The sequence below is a fragment of the Rhopalosiphum maidis genome, chromosome 4 (genome assembly GCF_003676215.2).
Source record: "Rhopalosiphum maidis isolate BTI-1 chromosome 4, ASM367621v3, whole genome shotgun sequence".
Lineage (NCBI taxonomy): Eukaryota > Metazoa > Arthropoda > Insecta > Hemiptera > Aphididae > Rhopalosiphum > Rhopalosiphum maidis.
Window position 1 is genome coordinate 44319048 of NC_040880.1, and position 22637 is coordinate 44341684.

Consider the following 22637-nt stretch of genomic DNA (forward strand, 5'->3'; position numbering starts at 1 on the left):
TTTTTGTTGATGTTTTAGTTATTAATTTGTTGCTTAATAATTAATAATTTAAATTAAATTTACGTAGTTATATCGATGTATAAAGTTTTTTTTTTAATTATATACTCTGTCACTAATCCGAATCAATAATATTTTATAGTAAAATTGTGTCCATGCAGTGTATGCTAATTTAGTATTTTTACTATTTATTTTTAACTTGTTAAAATATAATATAATCTCATAACAAATGTATTATTTATATACTAATAAAAAAACTAATTTAAATGTATTGCAATAACTAACCTAATTTTGTTATTAATTATATTAGATTTTAAAATAAAATTTATATGGTTTTTTTAATTTTAATTCATCGATTTTAACCAAAATATACGTATTATTGTATTAAAATTATTATAATATTTAATGATTTATGAGAAAACTACTAATACTAAAAATGTAAGATATTAATATTATTTATATAATATTGATGATAATACTATAATATTATTATAGAACAAATTTATTATTATATTAAGTTTCTTTATATAAATTATTTGTTATGTATCTACTATTACTAATATATCAAAATATTATGTACCTATAGTCATAAATTCATAATATTTGAACTAAATAGATATTTATGTATTTCAAATTTTGTTAATTTACCAAACCCTCTTATTATAGGTATTATTTAATGTTATTATTTCATATATTTTCCTTAGAACAATTTATTTAATATTTATCATTATTTATTTTATAAAAGTTTTTATCTTAAAATTGGGTTCTTTTTGATAATTCAGATGAGATTTAATGAAGACTTGATGCATTTATCCTCATTTTGTGTCCATAGTGATCGATGGTTGATGGACTAAGCGGTGATTGTACTGTTATCCTAATAATAATAATAATAATAAGTCTCGAAAGGATAAAATATAATAATTCATCTATACTATAAATTAATACAAGTAAATAGTTGCTTGTATTGCTTACAGTATAGAATAAAACTACATCGAAATTCCTCGTTATAAATTGTTTTACGGTAGACCTACTTAATTATTTAGGATTATATTTAAAATAATAATAATAATAATATTAATTTTAAGTATTATATTGAATAATTAAATAATTATATTTAATTATTGAAAAGAATGTAATATAAAATGTAATCAAACGTATTATAATATATAATAGATATTAGATATTCATAGCATTTAGTTAAATATAATAACGATAGTTAAACAATAATAAAATAAAGTTGCAGTTGTTTTAAAAATGTTTAAGCATAAACTAAATGAAGAGTTTGAGTATAAATGAAGTAAAATATAAACTAAATTAAAATGTCAATATTTTTGTAGGATATATTACTGTTACAGCTGTTATTTTATTTTGTGAATACACTATCATTATTTCAATAAAATAATAATGATAGCATTTTCGATGAATTATAATTTTACTGATAATACTCGTAATTATACCATAATACTTTACGTTAAAAATAATCTATAATGAGTATTTTAAGAGTTTATTTTGGAGTTTCAACTATTTGATAGACTAAAAACAAAAAGTTGTCTATAGCCGTAACGAATCCGTCTCTAATATATTATTAATAATTAAGTTCGAAATAAGCTTTGTAACGCCTAAATCAGTTATCAGTTATCAGTTAGGCCTATTATATAAATATTTTTATGAATTTATATTTATATTGTATTTCCTTTTATACTTTACAGGTGGTCGCAGTCATATCCGTGTTTTTTATATGTGTGTCTGTACTGTCGTTTGCATTGAAAACTCATCCTGACTTACGAGTGGCCACACTGAGAAACGTAACCGTACCCAAGGATCGGCCACCGGCCCCGGGTGAGGATCCTCCCATGGAATGGGTACTCAGCAAGGACCGGACTGATCCTCACGAGGCTTTTTTCTATGTAGAACTTGTTTGTAACGTTTGGTTTACATTCGAACTGCTCGCTAGATCTATCGTAAGTACTAAATACACTGTACTTAATCAAAGAGGATCATCTTAAGTGTTTAGAAAAAAAGAATTTTTTTTTACTATATATCACTAAATTTGTCAGTCGTTTGACCTGCAGTAGTGAGTCTCTTAAATAATGGGTTGTTCTGAGTTATATTTAGAACTGTAAAAAAATAATATTTCAGTAATGTAATGTGCACAAAAAAAAAAATGTTTCGCTATTCATTTTTTTTGAAACATTAATATACTTTATTATTGTGTAATATAAAGTATGTTGGTTATAATCAAATCATAAAACAATATAAAAACGTTTTAAAATATATTACAAAAGTAATAATACACATGACTATATAAGTCACATATTTTAAAATATATATGTATCGTAAGCAAATAGTCGAATAATCAAATTTTTATGCAATTTTACTATTTGCTTAGACATTTAACTAAATGCCTATTTTAAGTCAGACAAATAATAAGAATGACACATTTTGTATTATTTTATAAACTTAACCGGTCGGTGTTGCATCAAATGCCACCAAAAAATATCACGTAATAACTAAAAATTAAAAAAAATTGTAATTATAATAATTAATAAGTATAGTCTTTTTATTCATTTTTTGAATCGTACTATCACACCTAATTAGTAATTACTTATATTTATTTATAATATTTAAGTTTTAATACAATAGGTCGAAGAAAATTGAATTAAAAATATTTCATAATATACCTTTTTTTGTTTGTTTTTTTCCGCCAAAAAAGCAAGGAACGGGTGGGAACTGTTTACCACAATACTGCCACCCGGTCCCGTATCGTTTATTCACCAACAATTAATATGTATATACATAGATGAGGGCCTCTAACCACCACCCTGGAAAGCTGACCTTCGGTCCACAGAATACACTATAATTAATTTACCCGTCCTCCTCTTTTTTGCCTGGCACGCTCTGCAACCTCCTTCTGCCCGAGTATCGTCTCCACTATCCTACCAAACACTAGCCTCAATCTATCCGCCGACGCCTCGATCCGTCGCCTACTTGTCATATCATCCGGGAGGAACTCTTGCTCCGGCCCTAGAATGATATCCGCAACATCCTCAACCCGTAACTGTCGACCGATGGCTTGCTCCATCTCCCGCCTAGCATCCGTCCAGAATGAGCAAATAAGCAAAGTATGCCCTGCCGTGTCCTCAGGCTCTTGGCAGTGGTTGCAACCTGGATTATCTGCCCTCCTCCTCCTCCACAGGTAATGTTGGAAGCAACCATATCCAGACAATGCTTGGGCCATGTGAAAAGATACAGACCCAAGTTTTGATTGGCACATCCACCTGCGGATATCCGGAATCAATCCTCGCGTCCAAACCGCCTTTGTCGTGTGGTCCTAAAGCCCTTGCCAGTCACGCAGCGTTACCTCACGCTCCTGCCTCCTGATGACCGCTACCGTTACGGTTTCATGCTTACGCATCTTAATTCTGCGCTGTTCGTCTGCCAGGAGGTGCGCTGGAGGCATTCTGGCCATTCATAATTTACCTATACGTTTTTAATATACGTATTTTACATACTAATAAAATAATACATGATTTTTTTTTTATATTGGATAGCAATGAACTAATAATAAAATATAATTTTTTATTTTTAAATAATATGAAATGTGTAATTTCTTAACTATTTGCCTTGGCATTTAGTAAAATACCTGATTTTACTATAATGTCTATGACATATGTATTTTAAATTTGATCTTAATGTTGTGTCGAATATAATAATATTATATTATAAAATTTAAAAAATGAACTGTTTAAATTTGAAAAATATCAAAAATGCAAAATATAGTCATATTATATAATATATATGAGTGTTGAAATTCGTGTTTTTAAAAGTGGTTCAAATCCTTAAATCTTTCAAAGAGCAGACGATAATAGAGTTTTAATAAGACTATGCTAGGCTAACACTTGAATCGCAACAAAAACGTATTTTATTTCAATAGTCAACCCCAAATCTTAAAAGGACTTAACTTGATTTTCGCTTACCCCAAACTTTAAAATTTCTATATCCTCGTTTGTTTTATTTCCACGTTAAAGTTTCACACGTCAATTGTCAATAATAATTCGCCACATTTATCGTAAAATGTGGTACAGAATACTGCAGGCAATGAATACAATCATTTAATAATAAATGTATTATACCCCAAGGAAATTTAGCAAGAAATAAATTCATCTTGAAAATACTCTTTATAACTTAATGACAACACAACGGATACTAGACGATTAGCTTTCGTTGCATAATATATTATTATAATATACTTTTTTTTGACAAATTTTCGGAAAATCTTTTACAGTTGTATATACTTTAATTTCATTTCCGTCGTTTTGAAACCACTAGTGTAAGATTTGGATAAATCATAGTATTGTTAAATTTCCATAATACATATAGATTATAGAGAATGCCGATAACTGATATAATTATGAATACCTACTTAGTAGCTTTCGTATAATATGTTGAGTACAATATGTACAGTTGGCGTGGTATGCAAATATAAATAATTCACGTACATTATAATATTTAATAATTTATAATCCTCTTTAAGAATAAAATATCGCGTATATCATAAAAATATTGCAGTATTATTATGAGTATTTCCATTATTTTGTCTAAAATAATACATGAAAAGGTAATTGAAAACCTTCACTAGCTTTATTTATTTGGAAGTATGTTATGTACATAAACCTAGTAAAATTGTGATTGGTGGATCACACTGAAATGCACAATTAGAATCAAACAACACAAAATAAGTTCTTAATATTTAATTAGAAAATAATAGGTATATGAGTAATATTTACAGCAATATCATTGTGAATTAGAAATAAAATGCACAATTACAATATAGTTAATAAATACAGATTATGTTTCCAAATCAAAATATTTTGAGATACTACAATATTATACCAGACAATAATTAAATTGTAAATTTGTTCATTTATATGATTTATGAATTATTTTTTACTCATATAATTATAGTGACCAAACAATTTATTATTTTATTTAATTACCATTACTACATCATTCAATTTATTATAATTGATACAAATAAAAAGTAAATATTTTATTAAGTAATAGAATACATTTTATTAAATCAAAGGTTCGATAAATGGTTATCAAAGCATAAATTGTTGATTAATACCCTTTAATTTATTATATTCTGATAAAAAAAAAAAAACGTTAACTGAAACATAGATATAATAATACAATATAACATAATATGCTATTTTTACCCTACCCACTATTACCCTAAGCGGCCTAAGCTATTGAAATATTGTAAAATATATTGTATTTTTGTATGACACTTTCGTAAAACAATATTTTTAAATGCATATTTATATTTTATTTTTTTGAAATTAATAAAAATATATATATGTATAATATATCATATTTATTTAGTCATATGGATAAAAATAGCGACTGTTGGTATTTTTTTTTCATGTATTTTTAAATTTACTATAGAGTTGTCAATTTATGCTCTGTTTTTAAATATTTTTTTCTGTATCAATAAATTAGGAATATCTTTTGCAGGAATATAATGAAATGTTTATTTTTAAATTAAAAATTATAAAATTCATCTTTTAGAAATTAAAAAAAATTCTGAAAATGTCGTTGATATTCGTTGTACGGTAATATACGACTTCGAAATTCGCACTCACATGTTATAAATATCATAGACCACAAAACTAAATACTTTAATATTCTAAAGATTCTGCAAAAGCTCGTTATGTTCATAGAATACACGTGGGTGACTCGTTTGATTAACGGTTGCAAAACGCCTCTGTAAAGATTGTGCGGTAAAAATATGTGTTTTGAACGATGTAAACGAGAAGGACAGGATTTTCGTAAGCTCGTAAAGTTCAAAACCAGTATAACGGCCTTTGTAGACGTGGAATAGTATTTTTGGCTGGATTTCAACGTAGCCGTTGGACTTTTCTCATGGTAAATAATAATAATAAAAAAAAAAACGTCAATGACCGTCCACGCAACCAATTGCTCGTCCTGCATAACAGCAGTTGAACCCGACTAGAAGCATTAACGGTCGTATATATTTAATATTATTTCTCAACCTCTGCCATCGTTGATGACTATTATTTCGGAGCTCCGTGAACGCGATTTAAGATCCATTTATTTTTATGGCTTATTAAACGCGTCTTATTTCTTGTTGACCGTTTTACGATGTAGATAATATTTGTAAAGTCCCAGAGGGCTTATAATTTTCTTATTAAACAGCGTCCAAAGAGAACTTCAATAAAATACGAAAATAATCCTTAAATATAGTACGCGATAGAGTCTTAGATAAAAGCGCGTCCTAGTGTTTCACACAACTTCTTATTACAATTAAAAGCGGGATAACCGAAACAGAATCAACGGGTTTCGCATAGTTCACGAGTATGGCACGTGTTGTACCGCTTTTACCACGCTGGTATTAAATAGAGTTGAATTTGCTAATAAGACCATACAAGAAGCAAATGCACAATAACCGCCCGTGGTGCTCTTTTGTTATTTTAAAATATAATTCAATTTATTAGTTTAAACGTATAAATGCGTTACGTAACTATTGTGTCTAACACGAATAATATTGTGCGCAATATAAATTTTAAAGGCAAAAAGACGATTTAATAATAAACAATTTTTAACATAATTCTCCTTGGATTTAAGGTCTACTCGTCATTCCTTTTTAAGTAATTATTATTTCCTACAATTTGATCAACAATGTATTTTCGTGAAGTATTTTAAGTCACACGACATAATCGCATTCAGAGGTTTTTTGTTAAGTCGTTTAGTATCGACACATTATGGTATAATTTTATGCTGTGATGTTTAATCGTACATAAACACATATTTTATATTATTTTATTATACGAACTGCAGTATCAATGGTACACCAAATAAAAATTATTTCAACATAAGATACGTCTTAATATTTCATTCTTTATTGTTACGTAAATTGTAATTGAAGTGTTTACGCCTTTTAACCTTACAGTCGAAACAAGAGTAACGGTGGGGTGAAAGTCACGGAGTCAAACACGCTACGAAACTCATTTTATAAAAATGTCAAATTATTATATTAAATAATATAATATCACATCATAACTATTATATAGTGGGATATTTTTTGTATTGAAAACACTGTATTATTCAGGAAAATATAAAATATAATATGGACGTAGACAATTTGATGTAGTATTTTAGATGTGAAAAAATGAAAAAATAATAAAACACTATTGTTTTATAAATGTGCTATCTATTTGATACAATACATTAAAATTAGAACAAATATTAAAATATTTAAAAATATGTTGAAAATATTAAAATTAAAATGTTCTATACATTATATTAATTAAGTGATATTTTTTGAGCGATTCCACTTAAAAGTTTTATTTTAGTTCTGGTTTTATACATTTAAACCATTATTTTATTTTAACGTGAAATGGCCCAAATGTTTCATTTAATTAATTGCATGTATATAACATTTTAATAATAATATTTTTTTTTTTTAATATTTTAATACTGATCTATTTTTAACATATCATAATAAATAGATAGGCATTTTTTGATTATGCAGTTTGATTTTTTTATTATTAGTTAGTTATTATTTATTGATTTATTTTTCTTATACACATAATAATTTATTGTTCTGACGTCCAAACAGTAACGTTAAATCGAATCGACTGTGTTCACAGTTCACATTTGTCACAGGTCGTAATAATATAATATGTACCCTTTCAATGTTTTTAGGAATTGTGTATTTAACTCTAAAATATTAAGAAAAAATAAATGTCTACAGTTTTTTAAAATCACTAACGAGCTGTGTCGTTCGCTATTCCACAGGTAACCCCTAACCTTGTGCACTTTGCCAAGTCCCCGGTCAACATCATCGACTTCGTGGCTACACTCAGTTTCTACACGGACACCATGCTGCAAAGCACACTTGCCCACCGTTTCGACAACACCGAAATATTAGAATTTTTTTCTATAATTCGTATCCTGAGGTTGTTCAAACTAACCAGACACTCACCTGGGCTGAAAATACTCATACACACGTTCAAAGCGTCCGCCAAGGAGCTGACGCTGCTCGTCTTCTTCTTGGTGTTAGGTATCGTCGTTTTCGCCAGCCTGGTGTACTACGCCGAACGGTTGCAGGTAAATTTTGACAGAATCATATCAGTGTATCATCATCACGATAATATATCGATTAGATAAGTTTATATGCGAAACTTTTTTTCAGGCCAATCCACAGAACGACTTCAAGAGCATACCAGAAGGATTGTGGTGGGCGATCGTGACCATGACCACGGTTGGATACGGGGACATGGCGCCCAAGACGTACATGGGCATGTTTGTCGGTGCGCTCTGCGCCTTGGCCGGTGTGCTGACCATCGCGCTCCCCGTCCCTGTAATCGTGTCGAACTTTTCCATGTTTTATTCTCACACACAGGTCTGTTATTCGAAAATACTTTAAATAATGTAATCAATATAGTAAAATAAAAAATAAATATTTGTGATGTGTAAGTTATGGTATAGTAAATGGTATGACAGGTAAATCTATATAGTTTTAAAATATCAAAGTATTGGAATTGAACAATGAGCCATATTACTATTACATTATTTGAAATGTAAAACCTGTAATTTTAAAAACAAATATTATAGTATTGTAGCTATTTAATAAATCGAGGTAATGATTATTTTTTATTTTTTATAATTTTTAGAGATAATTTCACTGAATTGATAACATAATATTTTGCATTACATCACTTTTTTATTTGTATACATAAGTACATATATTTTTAAATACAATAATATTCATTAAAAGTAGAGCTAAAATAATTTGTTCTGTAATTTTAAGAAATTATATCTAAACAAGAATCAAAAATTAAATTGAAAACAAAACTTAAACAAGAATTATAAAGTTTCTAAGCTTTGAACTATATGGAACCCGGTAAAATGGCATGGTTATAATTATCCTATACTACAATATTGGACGTTTAAAATTAACATGTGATAGGTGTATATTTATATATAATCTGTACTATATAAATAACGAGTTAAAGTGATTTTTATTTAAAAAATATAGAAAAACATTATTAGTATTGTAATAGCAGAAAGAACATTTCAGAAAAGGTGCGTCGTCAATACGCGAAATTCAATTGTACTTTTAATACAACCGTCCAACATACCAACAGAGCTTGATAATCATTTGCGGATACCTATGTAGTATGTTACAAAAGCTTTCTTTCTATTGTTGCAGATGATTTTTTTTTTTTAAGTCGTATGCTTTTAAAATCATTAAAAGCATCTCAAACCCACCCTTAAATAATAGAAAGTACCGGCACAACTGCTGAAAGCATAGACAGAGACAAGAAGTCACAAAATAATACTTTCTGTAATTTAGCTGTAATACAAAAAGATTTTTTTACGGACAAATGGGGAAAATATTATTATTTATAAATATTCATGTAGGTAAAACACTTAGTTTTCTTTGAATTTCATACTCAAAAGACATTATATTTATAAATAATAATTTTAAACAAAATTTAATTTATGTTAAAAGCAAATATATAAAAACTAACTGGAAAAAAAAATTATTATTATAAAAAAACCACTCACAATATTATACATCGAGTATGAAGCACTTATAAGTAGAATAATTTGTCGGAAATGAAACAAAACTATGTATTTAATTTTAAATATAATTTATGAATTATATTATAAATTACATGTGTGAAACTGTATATAAAACTGTATATATTTTTTATTTTGTTTTTATATGATAGGTAATGTCAATTTTTTTTCTTTAGGCTCGTTCAAAGTTACCCAAAAAAAGGAGAAGAGTACTCCCTGTAGAACAGCCTCGACCAAAACGTTGTGACGCTGTCTGTGCAGGTGTCATGGGTGCTGCTGGGTTGATTGGAAATCGTAGAATGGTCGCCGCCCCTACACCCGGAGCGATACTCAAAGATACTTTCGTAAATCCAAAATTAGGTAAGTTTTTATAATATTTAGTTTTAATTTATATCATTATTTTCTATAAATTAATATATTTTACTTTTACCTTAAGTGTAAGATCTTAACAAAGTAGTTAAAATCGATCTTCAAAACGTATTGTTTCAATATTTTATTCTTTATTTTGATTATTTTTAATAATTATAAAAATCCACTATATAATTAATTAAAAAATAAGGATTACGAGTGGTAGATTACCTTCTCGTAGACCGTAATATAAAGTCTCGATAAAGTGATAAAATGATGAATAGTGTAAGAATAAAAAATACTTCTTAATTAAAATTTTTTTTTAACTGATGGTAATAAACAATTTGATTATTGATTTATTAAACACAAAATTAGAATGTTAATAATAATATTTAGTTTTTATAAATTAGCTATTATATATGTTATTGTCGATAAATACGATATATTAGAACATAAAACAAAACAATAATAATATTATTATACATTATTGTGTCTGTATAAGTCTCACATTTTAGCAGCATTTTAGGCAGTAGGACAATTGACACTTCAATGAATTAAAAAGATTATTTGCGATTTTAAACAAACTTGAGCGTTTTGATTACAAATATAATGACAACGGTTATAAATAATAATAATAATAATAGTAATATACTAAATCGACATTCAATGAAAATATTATATAGTATGGCTATAGGGAATACACATTGAGATCGATTCGAAACAAAAACGGTATTCAAATCTACTACGCCACAGTTAAAATTCCATATTATTATTGTCATTTACCAATTAAATTGTACAAAGTCGATTCCGGTGTATCACTAACAGCGCGGGTATATCATTATGATTATCCAAACAATAATTAATATTTGCATGAATATAATATATGTATATATATATATATTGTATACATATAATATTATACACTGTGTTAGATGGTAATAGAGAATAATGAATATAGATAGATATACGTATGCATACTGTACGCCCTTAATGAGATTTGCAAACACGAACAGAAACCGATGACGTAGTTTGGCAAGGAGAGGTAGTAAAATTAGAAATTTCTATTGGACTGGGTAATATTTTAGAATACGGTCTTTGTTTGCGTTCCAAGCACTGCTGCAGTGTAAATGAACGGTAACAGGAATACAGGATAACATATTATTATTATTATTATTATTGTGAATGTTACTATGGTACCTCCAACAGAATTTACGTGTCTCAGGTAAATATTGGCAGCCATCTATGGATGGATGAGGCATACATTAAAATTAGATATCGATATGATGGTAGTTGCAAATAAAACGTGCCAAAATGGTTTCAGAAAACTCAGCACTGACTTTTGTCTAGAAAACGTATTTCGAAAGTAAAAGTTTTTATTACAAATGTCTTAATATTCACAAAAAAATGTAAGCCACAAAAAGCAAAAAGAATTCTTAGTAAAAAATAAAAAAAAAAAAATGAGGAAATAAATATGAGCGCTGTAGTTATTTTCAGGTGATAATTAAAATGATCGCAATTCCTTAGAATCAATGCATAATAATATACAGTTCGACTAGAGACTGAAACGAAAACGAAAATAAACTTTGAAAATATCGTAAACTCGAAAATATAATAGAATCGTTGTAAAATATAAATATTTTAAATAAAAATCAGAACCAATGATTATGGTAGATTTAGGGTTGGGATTCTCGGAAATTCAAAAAGGGTAAGTAACGGGATCGTCAGCGGGAATACAATAAATTAAAAAATAAAATTGGAGCACCATTGGGTTTTCTTTATCTAAACTACGTGCAACACATTATCACATTTTTGTTTGGCAAAACTATTCTTGTGTTTCTAATTTTAATTTTACTAAAAAAAATTATTGATCTATAATCAAACTTAGAATTTATAAAATCTATTTTTTTATCGATAATTTAAAGCAATTTAATACTGTTAATCGATAGGTAAAATTCTATGAGGAAATAACGATGTATTTACTATCGAATAATAATATGTTGTAAACGCAAACGCAGTGATAAAATGCTTGAGATTTCAAATCCATCATTTTCTTTTTTTTTCGAAGTACAGGTCGATAAAATACACGTAGTTGTGGTTTCATACTGTCACATACTGCTGTCGTTAGCGGTTTCTCGTCATCTGTCGCCCCTTTTACAATGTATACGATCGACCGATCGGTAGAAACTCTTCGCATGTCATTCGGTGGCCGTGATTTGAACAAAAAACATTTTAACACACGTACCACTTAATCGAATCGCGAGCCTTGCGCCGTGATAAATCTCGACAGGTTTTACAAGATAGTGGATATCGTCAGAAATATCTGACTGTTTTATTTCAGAGACGATATTTCATTTCATCGAACACACATTATATTATATTCCTGTTCAATGAATTTACGATTTAACAAACACAGTATGTCAGTATGTAGTACGCGTACATACATCCCTTCTCTCTTGCTATATAGATATTACAAAATATATATATATAAAAGTATATGTATTTATATTTCTACCCGTACTTGTACACGCAAGTAACCATATCTGTCTCATCTCGATTATTTTTCAATTTTCTATCAATTGACTATCCCACCCTTTATTTTCACAATAATATAGTATTAATGCGCTGTAGTGCGTTACAGATCGTTTTTTTTTTTTTTTATTTCAATTGTATCGAAATAATGATGCATATTATTGATTATTAAATTATTATATTAAGTCCCGAGGTAAAATTTTGTATTCACGACAATCAGAGCGTTTTTAAATACCGCCTTTATTGTTATTATGTATTACAATTGAAACGTTGGATCCGAACAATTTCAACTTTTTAATAAGACGTTTTATAAAAGTGGAGATGCTCTTTTGATATCTACGGAAGTTTCAAAACAATTTTCGCTGTTCATGAAGAGTTATTTTATTCAACTTTTATAATACAAATCTGTTGAGTTTCATAGATTGGATTTCTCGTTTTTAATAACAAAAAAAAAAAAAAAAATTATGTATGTATATTATTTCTGTAAACTAATTTTAGTTGTTTTGGCGTACCTAATTATATTTATGATGATATACAAAACAGTAACTATCAAAAGAAGTAAAAATTCAGTTTTACAGTGATTTGTATTCGAAATAGGCTAATCAACTATGAATACATTTGAATTCAATAAGTTTATGTTATAGAATAGCGAGCTGCTATAATTGAATATATATATATATATATATATATATTAGGGGGTAAAATAATAGATACAATACACAAACGAAACGCTTCAAGTGGTTTTTTTTTTACATTCGTTACCTACAACATTAAACCATTTTTACTGTTGAATTAATTATATAATAAAACGAAAATTTTGTCCATATATACAGTAGGTAGAAAACCTTAATAATAAAATAATAAAATAATATATATATATATGTAATTTAAAAATTTTTCTTTACTAAAGTAGTACAACAAATCATATCGAGGCAATATTGTACTTTATACATTATTTACTAAATGAATAATAAAATATGAGTTAAAATTGTTATTCGCGTGGAGTATGACATTTTATTAAAATTATTTTTAGAGACATCTGTCATTACTATTCATATACAAATTATAATACGAAGCTGTATTAAATTGACGTTTTTATTTTTAATAGCGCTTATTTAAATAAAAATAAATATTTTATAACATACTATAGCTGAACAGCTGATCCATTAACGTTGTATTAATCGGTAAAATCGGTTTTTTTTTGTGACATATAAATAAAACACGAATAAATAGAAGCACCAACTTATAGGTTAGGTAACATAACCTATATGAACCTATATATTATTTAGCTTCGATAGCTTTTCTGATGTCTGAGATTACCAAGAACCGACAAACGCACAATTATTTATATGTATTCGAATATATCTACCTGTCCCCACTTATAAAATATTTGTCACATTTTCAATTAAACCGTACATACATTTTACATATTATCTGTACGAAAACAGTAACAAAAACTCGGTAAATATTTAATTTATGGTGTTGCAAAGATATACATTGTTATAATAATAGTTACATATATTGTATACTTAATTTTGTTCCGATCATTCAAGTTCAACAATATATTCATAAAATGTCACCTTTTTTGATTATTAATTCACACACAATATTATACTATGAATATTCATGATCCCATTTTAGTATTTTACACCATAAAACATACTTTATTATAATAATATGTGCATAATACATAAGGTTTCATTATTTTTTACCCCAATCAAATAAAAAGAGTTGGTATTAAAAATCAAATGACCAAGTAAAAAGAAAATAATAATACAATTCAAATCTACATTCAGGTATGTCAATTCAATTTTGGTTTAAACATTAAACGATAAACGAGATGAATATAAAAACCAAGTCAAGATCTAAGGTCACAATAAATAACAGTAGTAATCATAATGTATTTTATATTTTAAACGTCTAATATGGCGACGACTTTCCGGTCTCGTTCCGTTTTATTTAGGCGCCTATAAATATAAATATATATAATATAATATGTATAATCCTTGAAAGCCAGAACATGTACTATACTAATAATTATCGATAAATTGAGAAAAATAGTATACAACCTGTAACATTTCTTTTTTTTTTTCGAAAATTATTTATCATTAGATTCACTGAGCATATTGCACTCGCGTAACTGAGATACTAACTACCCTATAATATTGTTATATGGCTGCCAATAGTGGCAGTCGTAGAATCACGACGGATGCAACTATTATTGATTCATTTAAAGGAAAATCCTTTAACATCGCATAAAAATAGTACCGTTGAAACCAGATAGAGACGGTTTATCGCTAAAGTCTATTATTATATTTTGAATTGGTAATAACTGATAATAACATAATAATACATACTTCGATAAAGGTATTTTATCGTTAATAATAACTAATATGAATATTTCGTAACACAGGAGAATATTAAAAATATGATTTGAAAAAAATTACATAAACAGTCGCACAGCAATTTTATACTCGAATCCGCTGATAATAACTTAATATAATTATAATTCATGACCGATTTAAGTAAAAATCATCCACACGATATTAAGAGTGATTTTGGTTTGACGAAAGCGATAAAGCTGCATCATAAAATTAAAGAATTTCGGGTGGTTTTTATTTTCCTAAAATTTGGTAGTATGTTTACTGTTATAAGGATGACTCCTATGTATGCACTTATATATTTATATACCATGTACATTTTTGATGGTGTACATTGAAAACGCGTAAAAAGGAATATTATATTTGGTACAATATCATGATTTACGAATTTATAGACAGACGTTGTTCAACTATGGAATTCGTGACGTTAGCTCTAGAACTATGAGGGTGCTCCCTTAGCGCCACTTCATGATTTGTGCCTGTGGTCTTAGCAAACCATGACAATAATAATAACAATGTTACTGTGATACGGATTTCTGATCATGAATCATACACTGGTGTGATGTATATGTTATGTGTAAAAGCCGAATAAATTTAAAATATATATGTTATATCTGTACCAACTACATCGCAGTCAAAACTGCATACTATACGGTTCACATTAGTTCATGAATAATCCATGTGCATATTTTATACTCCGAATACAACACCCGTTTGCAATACTTTATGAGCTTCGCGAATATATATTGGCTGCATAGGACACGACTCGGCACTGCATAATTTTGAGAATTCAAAGTATTTATAATAAGCAGCTATAGTCGACTGCCACGCGTCACCGGTACTCGAATAATAATACAATAAAGTTATTGTAGCGCGTCCCACCGACTTAGGTACATTGCATACGGCACGTGCTGTAAGTTTTTGAAACGTAAGGTGTATGCACCGTTGTACACTGTATATTAATAATATATTATAGGCAATGGCGTTCCCGATAATATCAGTGGGAGAGAGAAGAGAACGATTGTTTTTACAATCACCTATACCCCCACTCATTGTAATAACACTGATGGAACGGGGATAACTTTTCAATACAACAACACGTATATATATATATATGTATCGTTTTTATCGTTTCATTTATTCGATCATAAATTGTACTATTATCATTCATACATTTACAAATGTACATGCATTTGTATTATTTACAGCTCACACTATTCAATTATTATGAATTTTTTCTTAGAACATAAATAATAAATAGATACTTTATCTAAATTTTTTAGAATAAAAAAACAATTATTTTATATATAGTCCATATTTATAACCTCTCCTCCAAAAAAACACACACACAAACAACGTGAAAGAGTATATAAATATATAAGTTCATCGTTCTAAGACTATTCTATTTCCACTGGACTTAATGCCACACACGGTTTACGCGTGTTCAAAACGATAAGAAAAAAGTAAAAACGACTCCAAAACTCTTCTCATTCGTATACACTCTTTAAGTGCGGTATAAGAGCACGTGAAAACGAAAAAATCGCACAAATGACGTGATTCCAATAACACGATCATCGAAACGACCAAGTGTAGACTGCGCAATAGCGACGATGATACTACGATATATTTGATGATTTTTATTTATATATATATGTATTTATTTTTATTACACACGTCCGAGATCGAGATACTTTGAACCGTATTTTTATTTCTTGCATTTTACGCGCACGTTTCCGACATAATATAAACGCACTTCTCGCGATAATGATTTTTTCGGTCTCTCGTCGCTACTACGAAGTACTGTAATAACAATAATACATATATACATATTTATGCATTATGATGTGCCCCGTTATTACTTGTACTCGAAAGTATTTACTACAAGTTGTACTTTTATATTCATACCCATACAGTATATTGCATTTCGTTAGAAAGAAATAAAGGGTGAAAAAAAAACGTTGTAATAATAATATACATCCTTCGAATTTGGAGGTCGGAATTTTCAAATTAAACTGTCGACTTTGTCACGAAGAGTCAAAAATCGAGTTCGCTTAATAAATAATAAGCCAGAAACACACAATACGTAATATATCATGCACTTGTGCCGTACTATAGAATTCACTTTGTCGCGTTCGGGACGTTCAGTGTCGATGAGATCGTACTTAAAATTCATTTATAAGATTTGCCAATCAATATTTTGATTTTAAAAAATTCTTCAAAAAATTATAGTCAGACTTATGCCCATTAAGTTAGCGAAACCACAGAAATATTTATATAAATAATAGAAAAAAAAAACCATAATATTCATTTTAAAGATTTGCAAACTTTTATTTGTTTATTACTATTATTATGGGATACGCACTAAACAAGAATTATAATAATTCAAAATATTCTATTGTTAGGTATCTATAATTTAATATAACATCATTTTTTCAAGAAATCTTATAATAAAAAAATAAATATGATTTGTAAGTAATGCTGAACATAACTTTTATACTGAGGTCTGGGGGTACACCACTGATATAGAAAACTTACACGAAAAAAAAAAACAAACGCAATGAAACGAAATAAAATATTTTCATCTCTATAATATTTATCATTTTGTACCCACAAACTACACTATAGTACATTGACACATATAAATTATTGTTCAATCATAAAACAGATTATTTTTGTCTTGTATAGACTTTAAACATTATACAATGTTTTGTCGAGATTTGACGAGTCGAACATAAGAAAGAAAATTTTGACTTCAAAAACATATACCTTAACGTAATTAAATTGTTTAAATAATTTTTAAAGTATAACAAATCATTTCAATTTTATATGAATAATATACAACAATCAATAAGAATTTTCATCTGACGTGAAAATATGATTATATTTTTGTATGTAGTTGTGTGAGAGCACTGAGAGGGAATATGAGGCATAATAATTATTTAAACATGTTAAGGATCCGGAAATGTATGACATGTACTTGCGCATTCGCCAAATGGTTTTTGGAACATTCTCCAATTTTTCAACGATTATAAAAAACAGAAATATAATAGTCTTCCCTTTCTCTGATATTCGACGCGATCTTCTTCTCACGAGTAGCTCATCCAAGCACGAAATCGCTGTGATCGAAAACGTACTGAAAATCAATATATATATATACGGAACCCGTTAATATGGTTTTCCGAAAACATACATTCCCACCTATAATCTTCTGACGCCGTTTTTCGCCTCTAGCCTTTTTTTATTTTTCTAGTCTAAGCTAAATAATATCGCACAGTTATCACAAGTAGTTACACTCGATAAATAACGATTAATAATTATCCATAATATGTCTTACCCAAGAAATCCACTGCGATTATATACTACAGCCTACAGGAATATGCTTTTCTTCTTTCATAATATTATTATATCTGTAACTTTTAGGTAGTATGTATAGCAATATGAGTTTATTCTTTACTGAACGATTTACATGGCAATATTGTCTAATCATAACTCTTTTATGACAGTTTATTACAATAAACTACCAAACGACAATCACCTCAGATGAGTTAAAACATGCGAATATAATAATTATTACCTATAACATACCGACCGTTCCCCAACATAACACAGTATAAAATCGTATATAAACTTATAGCAGATTAAATTAACATAGTTCTGTAACTTACTAGAATAATAATCATAAGTCGTTGTTATTATATTATGACGTACGAGTAACATTTTAATTGTTATCTACAATTTTACGAGTACCTAAATATAATCTTATCCGTTATATTATAATCTATAATACTTAAAATTTAAATAAAAAAAAACAAGAAAACAATGTGTTTATAGTTTATACCAGCAACGTGTTCTACTGACATCATTGTGATATGCAGATGAACCGTATATAATAAAATAAAAGCGAATAAATTAGATATAATAGTACATATTTTATACTTTTAAACTACGACTATAGTACATAAACATTAAACGCTACTCTGATTAAAGTAGTTAGTATGACAAAATGTTAACATTAAACTTAAAATATTATGAATAAATATTAATTTTTAAACTGTATTATATTTTTGCTACTTATTCACTTATTATTAACCGTAGTAATTTCAAACTTTAGGGAAAAAAAAGAGAAAGTATAACTAAAATAAATTAAAATACTGCAAGTATAAAAGTTTTTTAATATTCTTAATGATTACTATAAAAAAAAAAAAAATATTTAATTACTGAAATGCATACGATAATTTTGTAATTTTTTAAATAAATTAAAAATATAATATATATCTTAAAAATCTAAGTACAACACTTTTTTTTTGTAAATGTTTTGCTATGTAAAACTGACTGTACTTCCCTTAAATACTTGTCAGATTATATATTTTTTTTATTCAACTTAATGATAGAGGACATCTCTTTCCGTACCACAACAGAAATTATGAACATATATTTTATGGTAATTTTATACATATTAATAGAAAAAACACATTAATACAATAATAGTATATATACGCGTTTGATTATAAATAATTATAAAACTATATTAACGTATTTCCATTTATACGTCACTAGATGACCCGATAAATGTTGTATTGCCCGTAAAGAATTTTTTATTATAGTGTTTTTTTGTTTTTGCTAACCCGAAAAAAAAACAATTGGAGCACGAACCTAATTAATATAATATGAATATGGTTTCGATAACTTTTGTGGTTTCCGACATAACGGAGTACTAACAAACGCGTTATAACTTTTTATTCCATTTATAGATTTTGTGAATACTCGTAAATAAAAACTGTTTTTTGTGTGTATGTTTTCGTATTATTTATTCATAATTAAAATATTTGTGTCTTCCCTTCCTTACGAGTTGTTACTTTGTAAGTATATTAAATTGATCATCAAATTTATATTTTTAAATCACGATCTACTTGTAGTTCAAATTTAAAATGTTTCCAAGTTTAAATTTTTGTCAAATGTTAAATGGCCATATTATATTTGAAACTTGAAAAAAAATTATTTGCCGGCGACACTCATACATTTATTATTTATGAATATATAATAGATAGGTACTTATAATAATATAATGTTTGTATTATTATTATACAACAACAGTATAATATTGTATTGATGGAAAATTAAGACTAAGCGAACGAATTTTATCTCAATTATTTTGTTATAAATAAACATACCGCTAACAGCGATATAATTATTTCCGGTTAAGCTAAAATATATATATATATATACAATAATAGATAATATTATTTTATATTTAAATTAATGCTAGTATAGTAAGTAATAACTAATAAGCATAATAATATGTAACATTTTAGGTAGCCGGGCATAATTTATTTTCGCATTCACTTCATAAAAATTACCGATAGGTATACCCGCAAACCGTAATAATTATACTATATTAGTTGCGTAATACGTGTAATAAATTGTAATGCTGTACCATTAAGCGTGCTTATAATAAGTATAAAAAGCTTAACTATAGTTACTGGTGTAGTTTTTCCATTCGATGATACGTATACTGGATATGGATACACCGATTAGCATCGAAACATATGTACGCAATAGCCAATATATTTTCACTCAAAATATCGAGTTGATTTTTAAATCCTACGAATGTATATTGTAATACCACCGTTTAATCCTAAATTATATGGTCACCATGCGTTCCTTTTTAACCGGGTTTGTTCGATAAAATTCCAACGGTATCGCTTTTTTTTCTAAAACACTCCCTCGTGATGTATATAATATAAATAATATTTAGCGTAATAGTATAATGTTTTCGACGGTAGTATTACGGTGTGACTACATCTTGTGGCCTCTGAAGTGAAACTCGCATTTCACATAATATCATGTTAATTTTTTTACAAAATACTCGTGAATGAGATAATATCTACATAGGTACATTATATTAGAACAATTAGTTTCATTATTAATTGACAATTGCCATTAAATGACAGAAATACTATCATTACAAAATATATCTATGTGATGTGTTTATGTAGATAGAAACTGATAATCATTACACAAGATGTTACAACGACCGCCCTGACTCACAATGTAGATATCAATAGGTTTATATGTTCATTAATTCTGTACGATTTTGAACTGCGACTTTCACAGATAACTGATTTTCGAGTTAAAATTAAAAAAATCTTTTGTTTAAAAATATAAAACTAAAGATAAGGCTGAGCGCTCTGAATGACTGCGGATACTGAAGCACCACAATACAAATCTCGTTACGTTGTAGTGATATAACAACAATATTTATATTTTATACGTTGTTATTATAATAATATGGTCGTGCCGACCGTTGGCTTATGTAGACGGACGGCTTTATTGCAAATGTTATTGGGGGCTGGTGGGACATTAGCATTTTTATAACCCCGTGAGTCGTAAAAACTAACTTACCCCCATCCGGCCACCTAACGCTCACGCAACTGGCGGAGACGCGTGACGTAGACGTATTTCATATAACGCGCTCGCTCACTATTACAATAATAATTCGTCAGAAAGGTTTCCCGTGTAGCTTTCAAAATATTATTTATATATTATATAGCACGTGCACGCGTGCGTATTGTGTGTGTATGTTTCCCGCGCGGATGTGTTGCCGTATACGCTTGCGCAAAAATATCATTATAATCGCATAATATGACATTATATACCTGTATATTATATAATAGTGTTCAACTAAAATGCTCACTTTATACGGTTTTTTACGTTTAAAAACTATATATATATATATATATATATATATGTATATAAAATATAACAACTGAGTCAACTGACACACTGATTTGCAGCCATCAAAGTTCATTGGTTGGTCGTGTGCGACAGTCGATCCGCTTGCTTTACTCGATGAGCTAAACTGTTTAAGTGGTTTGAAAAGCCTTTATTCTTTTAAAATTGCTTTTGGCGTACAATACCTCTTTGATTTTGCATCTGTCTATGTCTTTCCTGCGCTTTTCCTTCTTCTCCTTTAATATTGGCGTAATGCTCTCGGCAGTTCCGACGAAATCCCCAAATACAAAGCGATACCATCTGTCGCCCCATCAAGAGTTGTTTCATGTAATAAACTTTCTTTGGTTTTGTTTAGTCGTATATAAAGTTTTGTGGTAATGTGGCTGACTTACCAGCTGCCATAACTTTTCAACGTAAATTCCATTGGTTTTGATCGTCAACACTAATTATACAGTAGTAGTTAGAATAACGGAGGGAGGGGCAGATTGACAAACCCACCCGTCGTCTATTGATCGAATGATTTTAACTGTAACTCGCTACCAAAGTCTAACTGGTTTTAGTGCCAAACCGCCTTTATCCTCGTGCGAGCGCTGCAAAGTACACGCAAATATTATTCTAACGACCGAAATACTCTGTAGTGGGCTGATCTCGTCGATGCGTATGGGTTGACCATCGTGAGATTACTCTAATATCCTTCGACTCTACATAATAAAATATCATATAAACTGTATAAAGATACAGGAAAAAATCATTTTATTAATATTATTAGTTATTTTATCACAGATATTTTGGATTTTTACTTTTTCTATAAACACCACAAGTTTCTTAACCAGGTAGATACCAACTAAAAACCATTGCAGTTTATTAAAATGTCATACTGTTATAATATTTTATTTTTATATAATTTACCGTTTCTATGCGGCTATAAGTGCACAAGTTCGTTATTATTTATTTTTATTTTCATATAAATATAAAAATTAAATACCGCTGTTATACAAAACATATTTTATACTCACACTGGATCAATATTTTTTATAA

The 22637-nt window shown here is 28.2% G+C and overlaps 1 protein-coding gene across 5 annotated transcripts in view; it reads left to right on the plus strand.

Moving 5' to 3' along the window:
* The window catches only part of LOC113555607 (potassium voltage-gated channel protein Shaw-like), a 185168-nt gene that overhangs the window by 157974 nt on the left and 4557 nt on the right, over positions 1 to 22637 (plus strand). For all 5 annotated transcript variants that reach the window (XM_026960063.2, XM_026960064.2, XM_026960065.2 and 2 more), the window contains 4 exons: positions 1707 to 1958; positions 7819 to 8130; positions 8216 to 8425; positions 9786 to 9969. In XM_026960063.2, coding sequence (XP_026815864.1) covers positions 1707 to 1958; positions 7819 to 8130; positions 8216 to 8425; positions 9786 to 9969 — 958 coding nt within the window. The remainder of the gene's footprint in view (positions 1 to 1706; positions 1959 to 7818; positions 8131 to 8215; positions 8426 to 9785; positions 9970 to 22637) is intronic.